This window comes from Bos taurus, chromosome 22, assembly GCF_002263795.3.
Source record: "Bos taurus isolate L1 Dominette 01449 registration number 42190680 breed Hereford chromosome 22, ARS-UCD2.0, whole genome shotgun sequence".
NCBI lineage: Eukaryota > Metazoa > Chordata > Mammalia > Artiodactyla > Bovidae > Bos > Bos taurus.
Window position 1 is genome coordinate 51,636,349 of NC_037349.1, and position 7,912 is coordinate 51,644,260.

The 7,912-nt window shown below is 52.6% G+C and overlaps 1 protein-coding gene across 1 annotated transcript; it reads right to left on the reverse strand.

The window, feature by feature from the left end:
- Positions 1-4,718: 4,718 nt before the first annotated feature.
- CATHL2 (cathelicidin 2) lies at positions 4,719-6,223 on the reverse strand. The gene is made up of 4 exons (NM_174826.3): positions 6,015-6,223; positions 5,794-5,901; positions 5,578-5,649; positions 4,719-4,987 (listed from the first exon to the last, which is right to left on the reverse strand). The coding sequence occupies exons 1-4, from the start codon at positions 6,210-6,212 to the stop codon at positions 4,835-4,837; spliced, it is 531 nt and encodes a 176-aa protein (NP_777251.1). The 5' UTR covers positions 6,213-6,223; the 3' UTR covers positions 4,719-4,834.
- Positions 6,224-7,912: the final 1,689 nt, after the last annotated feature.

Here is a 7,912-nt window from a genome sequence, read left to right on the forward strand (position 1 = left end):
GCCACTGGCTCCATCACTTGCAAAATGAAAATGCGGGGCCCCTTGTTCAAAATCATGAGAATTTCAAGACCTCAAGAATAAGTCATTAGCAAGTACCCAAGCACAGGGGCCTGTGTGACTGCACTGGCGACACAGTCTTGATACCAGCCTTGCCCCCTGCCCACAAAATACTCTTTATTATCACAAGAGAGAGTTGAGACTATCTGGGTGTTGTAGGTAAGTCCAGGCCAGACTTTCACATACTTAGTAGCAGCAAGATCAGCAAGAGATGTTGCTTTTGTGATATCAGAATCTGACAAGTCTTTAAGCTTAGAACAGCTACCATATTCTGGGCAACACATGTAAAAGAGTTCAAAATTTCATGATGAGACTCATGAAAATCTTATCAGTATCTAGAAGGTCAACCTTGTTATGTCATGTTTAGTGGAGGCTGTCTACTCCTGGAGCTGGCAGTTGTTGGAAAGGTAACAAGAGCCCTTAGATTAAGACTCTTCAGGACTTCCCTGGTGGTCTAGTGGTTAAGAATCTGCCTGCCAATACAGGGGTCACGGGTTCGATACCTGGTCTGGGAAGATTCCACATGCCGTGGGGCAACTAAGCCTCCATGCCAGCCCACCATAAGCCTGTATGCTACCGAGCCCACCTTCTAGAGCTCATACTCTGCAACAAGAGAAGCCACCGAGATGAGAAGACTGTGCACTGCAATAAGAGTAACCCCCACTCGCTGCCACCAGAGAATGCCCAAGCGCAGCAATGAAGACTCAGCACAGCCCTAAATAAATAAATAATTTTTAGAAAAAGACTCTTCATTGGCTGTTGATCAGGTAGAGTCTGGGTGAAAGTGACCACATGCCCTGCAGACAAACTCTGAGAGAGCAATGAATGATGCGTCTTCCCACCCTAGACTCTGTGAGTCTGCTAAGTCACTTCAGTCGTGTCCGACTCTGTGCGACCCCGTAGACGGCAACCCACCAGGCTCCCCCGTCCCTGGGATTCTCCAGGCAAGAACACTGGAGTGGGTTGCCATTTCCTTCTCCAATGCATGAAAGTGAAAAGTGAAAGTGAAGTCGCTCAGTCATGTCCGACTCTTTTCGAACCTATGGAATGTAGCCTACCAGGCTTCTCCGTTCTTGGGATTTTCCAGGCAAGAGTCCTGGAGCGGGTTGCCATTTCCTTCTCCAAGACTCTGTGAGTCAGAGGCCTTCTATTCCCATCACCAGGGTAGCTACTTTCTTCACAACCAAGTGATCTGAACGCCCAGTCCCTCAGCAATCACTGCTCCTGTCCCCAGTCCTCCCCTTGTCTTAGACCATGGGCCCAGACTCCTCCCTACGTGCTCAGCAGCTTCATCCTTTTATGCCGTGACCCATCATAGAACAGCTCCCTATGCCCTGAAACACCAGTAGGATCGCCTTAGGAGTTTCCACCTCATATTCATGATCATTGTCATCAATAGCCTTCCAGCAGCAGAGCTGGCAGTGCAATGAGCACTAGGGTAGAGTCACCCCCAAGTGGGTCTTCTTTGCAGCTTCCAAATTCCGATACTAGGAGCTGCCAGAGGTGCCTGGGAAAAAAACAAGTGGGGTGAGAAAGATTACTCATGTGGTTTGAGAGTCTTCCATCAGTATGGGCCTCTTCCCTCATTTCTGAGCCTCAAAATTAAACACTCTACTTAGCTAGAAGATAGCCTCCCAGGGAATCAGCTCATTTAGAATTCAAGTTGCCTTCCCTAAGTGTGTGCTCCACTGGGAGGTGAGCCTTGGGTGTATAGTTATCCTTTCGATGTTTCCTCTCAGAGTCCATTTCATCTTCCAATGGTACTGACTACTTGGAGATGAGATTGGGGGCATTGAAGGTCCAGGGAATCATCTGGGTAGCTGTTCACACCCAGTTTCTTACTATAAGGCAATGCTGTTGCAGATCGGATGTGTTCTGTGAATCCAGATATGAAACACAGACCGTCTGGGAGTCTTTGAATATCATATCCCATGTATGCTGTGCAGACAGGGATGGCATCCCTGTAATTGCCCTGGAATTCCTTTTGTCACTCAGTTGTGAGGCTGGGAGTCAGCCACTTTGGCCAGGCTTCCTTGGCCTCATGTGCTGGCATCGCTAGGCTTTGTCAATATTTTGAGGTCTGATGGTGGATTTAAATGGATCACCATGTCCCATGCGATGGTGTATCCACATGCCTAGAGGCCCTACCTAGCCAGCGCAGGTTTAATTCATTTGTTGATTCCATTAACATGGCTGGTAAATGGTCATTTTCCTTGCATATCAATGTGAGTCATAACAGAGGTAGTGAGCGAAGAGCATTCTATTGCAACAAGGTTTGATACCCCCAGAGACTGAGGCTTGACCATCCAGTTTCATAGGCAGACACCGGATCACACTGCCAGTCTCTGGTGTACTGCGCATGAGACAGTGAGGAATGCAACCAGGTAAATTTGGGAAGGTTTCTTGACCGAGGGGCCTTGTTCAGGCACAGGTGTCAAAAGATGTCTTTGAGGCTGAGCAGCAGCAGTGGCACAGCCCACGCATCCTCCTTTAACTTAGCACACCCACCCATGAAGGACCAGGCATCTTCAGGACCCTGGTGGACCAAAGCCCTCAGGGAGCTCTGACACAGACCCCACGTCTGAGAGAGCTGCATCTGGAATGTGATTGGCCACCTTTGCCTCTAGATGTTTCCCTCCAAGTGCCCGGTTTTCCTCTTTTTCCAGGAAAGAGTTGTTTTGCTGAGATTTTCATTTTTCACCCTTCCCGTGATAGGGGTGTTGCTCCTTGAGGCCCTGAGCATCAGTCACACACGACTGAGCGACTGAACTGAACTGAACTGAACTGAGTTGTAAAATATAGCATTAGATACATTTTTGAGGATGAATGAGTCTACACAGTTGAAAGTGCCTAGGGGCCATGAAAGTGACAATGTAGCTCTCTGCCTCCCCTGACAGCTCCTACCCTGCTCCAGCTGGGGATGACACAGAGGCAGAGTGGCACACGGGAGAACAGGGGGCTGCATGTTATATCTTACAGCTTCATTCATGCAAGGACAAATACAATCAAGATCCACAAGGGCCTTGTCTAGTAACAGTCCAGTTTCCCTCCTTGACACAGCACGTGTCTGGGGGATGGAGAAGCCCCTTCTGGTCCATGCCGATTGGCTCCCCTCTTCCTGATCTCTTGATCTCCTCCACTCTGTCTTTGATTTCAGTGCCCCCAAGCAAGGAAGCTGCCCCCTGCCCTGAAGTGAGTGACCTCCACATGTACACAAACACTGAGAAACATGAGGAGTCATCTCCCTGGGCCTCTTCACCTCCTGTCTCCTCTCACCATATTGTGAAACCTTAAGTGCCCCTTGACTTTCAGCACTTGCCCCCAGGACCCCCAACTCCTGCACCACCACCCTGGACTCCTCGGGCCCTTCTCTCTTGTCTCCACATCAGGCCCCGCACCTGACCCGTATGGAACAAGTGGACAGACTCTCCACGACTCCACTGCCATCAGAGGCCATGTTCCCTAGACTAAGAAGTGTGAGGTTCCTCTAACTTGCCTGAAATTAGCCCCACCTGCTCACCAAGAGGAGCCAAGCCTGACAGGTCGCAGAGTAAATGCTCTGTGAGATCCTGCCCTCTGTCCCTCTCAGAGAAGGCAATCTGTGGCTTGTTCAGGAGGACCCAGCAGGAGACCTAAGACACACCTTTGGTGGAAGGAGTTTGTTTGGGAGGAGATTCCAGAAAAAGCCAGCAGAAGTGTGGACAGGGGAGACAGGGCAGGACATGAGTCAGAAGAGGAGGGGTCAATGAAGAGGTCACTGATGGAGGTGGTTGGGGCTAAATCCCGGTGGGGATCTCACACAGGGATATACATATACATACCCCAAGGGTGAGGAAGAGGAGGTGTTTTTCCCCCAAGTCCCTCCAATGGTTGGTTGAAGCTGCTACCAGAATACAAACTTCCTAGTGCTTCCAGTCTGCCCCAGAGTAAAGGTCAGCTAGAGCATGGGGAGTGCGCAGGACATAGACAGTGTCTGAACTCCCAGGGAAACAGAGATGTGACCTGTGTGTCACTTTCTGCGTCTTACACAGTATTCAGTTCATTGGCCCGATGCAAATGAATGCTTCATTTTAATGAGAAGTTTTGTATCACTGGATTCCGTCACACAGACCCACCACTAAAATGTGGCAGCCAACTAGAAAGACAGTGATGTGTCTGAATGCCACAGCAAAGTCAGGAGGCGTGGACTTTCCAGAGTTAAGATCGTCATGGGGAAGAGGAATGTTCTGGGCATGGTCCATGCAGGCTTAGCCCTGAGACTGAACTTCCTCTCTGTGAGTGTTTAGCAAGGTGAGCAGCCTGGCCCCTGGTGGACTGTCAGCTCCATGTGAGCAGGAACAGCAGCCCCACCAGCTCTGCACCCACGGCAGGTCTCCTTACGTCCTACTGGGTGTTGGAGGAGGAGGGCGGGGGCGGGTGAAGGGCTCGGGAGGGACCCGAGGGTGGGGACGCAGTTCTGGAGCTCCTGGGGCTGCTGCCTGCCTCGTGCCCTCCTGGAAGGAACAGGGGCCTCATGCTTCTCTGTGTTCACAGGAGTGATCACACACACACTCACACATAGACACACACACACACATAGACACACACATACAAAGACACTCCTAACGGTCTTGGTAAGTTGGAAGAGGCGAGACAATTGAAATTGAAAGCTGGAGGAAGTTGTTTTCACAAGATTTTATTTTTTGGATGCTGACTCAGGGCAAAAGAGATCCCAAGAGGTCTTCCCTGGGCTTCTGATTCATCAGAAGCCCTTATCAGGGAGTTATCTGCCTATTGTTCACCGTCTACCAGGAAACGGTCCTAAGGGTGGACGGAACGGTGGCCGGATCGGTGGGAAGATCGGTGGGCGGATCGGCGGGCGGAACGGTGGATAGAACGGCGGACGGATTGGTGGACGACGGATTGGTGGACGAAATCTGACACTCTGAAGCTGTGAACCAATAAAAACAGGTTTCTTGTGAGAACCGGGTGAAGGTCAAGACAAGACCCCTCCCCCCACATCTGCCAGCGCATTCCTAGAAGACTCCAGGAACCTTAGGGACCCAGATCACCCTCTGGCTGTGACCCTTGGAGCATATGGCTAAATCTCCATACCACAGACAGAGATGAAACCGAGGCCCACAGATGATAAGGGGCTTTCCAGGATCACAAACCCATCCCAGGAAAGCAGGGCATGAAAGATCATTACTGAGTCAGTGATTCTCAAGCTTCTGCACAGTCAAAGTCCCCTGCAGGCCTTGTGAAAATACAAATGGCTGGACCTCACCCCAGAGTCGGATTCAGTTGGTTTGAGTGGTGCTGAGAATCTGCCTTGCTGTCAGTTCCCGGGTGGGGACCCCATTAGAGAACCACTGCTTTAAGGGATGCACAGCCAGGGCTGGAGACCTGGGGCTCAGGGAAGGTGGGCCCGGGTGGGAGGGCCTTTCTTTGCCCTCAATGGGACAGCGGGTCATTGGTCCAAAGGATGTTTCACATACTTACCCTGCCCAGAAACCCCACAGTCCAGAAGGGGCCACTCACCTCATTACAGTTTATGTCAAATTGGTCATTTGATGGGTCCAGGGTGACTGTCCCCACACACTGTTTCACCAGCTGGAAGGGGAGGTTCAAGGTCAAACTGAAACCCCTGTGGCCATAACCTCCCGGCCTCCTCCCAGGAATTGGTAATCGTCCCCAAGCCCGCTGTCCAATCCCTGGGAAGCATCTGCCATTCTTCTCCCCCGCTCCCAGGCTCACCCCATTCTCCTTGAAGTCACACTGCTCCAGGGGCTGCTGGCTTGTCCTGGGGCAATCGGTCTCCTTCACCCTGAAGCTCACAGGCTTTCTGGTGCCTGGGTCCAAGTCCTGGTCATGGGTCAAAGTAGGGGAAACTGGATTTGGGCTCATTCTTCTTCCTCTGATCTGTCTCCCTGCCCCCCAACTAGCTGGCCCCCTGCCCAGATCCCTTCATAACTCACATCATTGGGTGTAGGGTCTAGCTCCAGGAGGCGGTAGAGATTAGCTTCTGAGGACCGCTCATTGAACTGATCCACGGCACGAAGCACGGCCTCCCTGTAGCTGAGGGCCTGGGCGCTGGCCGAGGGCAGCACTAGTCCCAGCAGCAGTAGCCACAGTGAACACCGTCCCAGGGAGAGGCTGGCCCTCTGGGTCTCCATGGTCCCCAGTCCTCATCCTCCCAGCCTGAGGAACCCTCCTTTTATGCTCAGCCTGGGCCCTGACCTGCCCCGTCCCTGCCCTCCTCCCAGCATGTGAGAAGGAGTTGCCTCAGCCACTGCTGTGGCCTCACAGGACTGCTGGGCAGTGGGCAGGAAGGACCCTATACAAGGTGAAGAAATGGTTTCTCCATCTCCTGACAGTGTTTTGGCCTCTCCTGGACCCCATGGCAAGTGTCATAGGCAGGCTTGCTCAAGAGGGTTGTGTCCTCCAGGAGAGGGAGGGGCCAGGCACTGTCTACTTCCCCTCTGACTCTACACCATGGGCCCCTCAGGATCCAGAGTAAAGGAGTGTATTCACGTCTCAATTGCCAGCTCTTGGCCCTGTCTGGCACCTAATAGGCACTCAGTTAACACTTGAAGAATGGTAAGACCATCAACTCCTGCTGTAGACTTACATTTCCAGCCCATCCCTAGGCAGACATAAATCCTACACCATCCTGTCCTCTGGGCTGAGACTGAGACCTCAGCCAGTCAGGGTTGGCTCCCTTGGTGCCCTCTCCTAGATTCATGTCCACTATTTTCTCACTGAAAAAGTTCTCTTTCACAACAACCCTCCCCCTGCCCCTGCAAGACATGGCTTGTTCCACTAATCCCTCTTGAACCAAGCATGAGAAGGATCATCTGCATTGTGACCCCAATTCAGTGCCTTCTCTACACTCAAGGCCACTGCAGGCTGCCCAGTCCTCACTGGATCCATATTCACATTCAAGCCGTGTCTTCATCTCCACAGACTCCAGGGACCCTCTGTCTTCCTGAACTTGCCCCTGACCAATTCTCCCCTGTCCCTGCTCTCCTGGGTCCCCTCCCCCTCCTTGGTGGCTCCTGCTGAGTCTCCTCCAAGGACTCCTCTTAGGATGCAAGGCTGGCTCAGGAGCATCCGGGCTGCTGCTCCTCCCCATCCTCACACATTCCTGGGGACGGCCCTTCTCAAGACACCAGTTCTCCTGAACACGCATCACTGCTCTGTCTCTGGGTTCAAGACTCCCATGAACGCCCTGGTTGTCCGCACTGGGCTGTTGGCTGGGTGCTTCTGCAGGAGCACTGAGCTGGAAGCCTGGGAGCCCCACCTGCTCCTTCCTCCTGAGGACACTCCGCTGACCTCCCAGCACCCCTGCCCTGGGCCTACCCTGTCTTCTCTCGTCTCAGTGCAGCCACAACCTCCACACTCCACCTTCCCTGATTTCCTGGCTCTCCCCTGACCACTGTCCACTCTCCACACCATTTTCTGGAAGTTCCAACACACCACCAGTTTGACCTTTTCAAGTCCTGTCTTTAGCCGCCCACGCTCCCAGCACCAGGCATCAGGGCCAAGGCTGTTGTTTTCAGTTTTCCTCACTCCCAGCCCCGAGGGCCTCAGGTGTCAGGCTGCCGCTTACATCTCGACCACCCAAGCCCCTCTGAACCTCCTGCTGTCTTCCCACCTCTGCCTCTGATCCCTCTGTGTGCCCTGACCTCCACCTTGGGAAGCCTTCCCTGACCTCCAGCTAAACTCATCATCTCCTCCTCTTCACCCACTCGGCCTGCAGGACATCCCTTCTGATTGGACCTCAATATCTCCCTGTACAATGCTCTGGCTGAGAAAGCAGGCTGAGGAGGCCAGTGCTGGGAGAGCACAGCTGGGAAAGATAATGAACCAAAAT

Coding starts and splice junctions, on each gene's coding strand:
- CATHL2 (NM_174826.3), bottom strand. CDS start 6,212: ATGGAGACCCAGAGGGCCAGCCTCTCCCTGGGACGGTGTTCACTGTGG. Junction 5,902..6,014: donor TAGACCCTACACCCAATGAT/GTGAGTTATGAA, acceptor ACCCATGACCAG/GACTTGGACCCAGGCACCAG. Junction 4,988..5,577: donor TTGACATAAACTGTAATGAG/GTGAGTGGCCCC, acceptor ATTGGTTCACAG/CTTCAGAGTGTCAGATTTCG.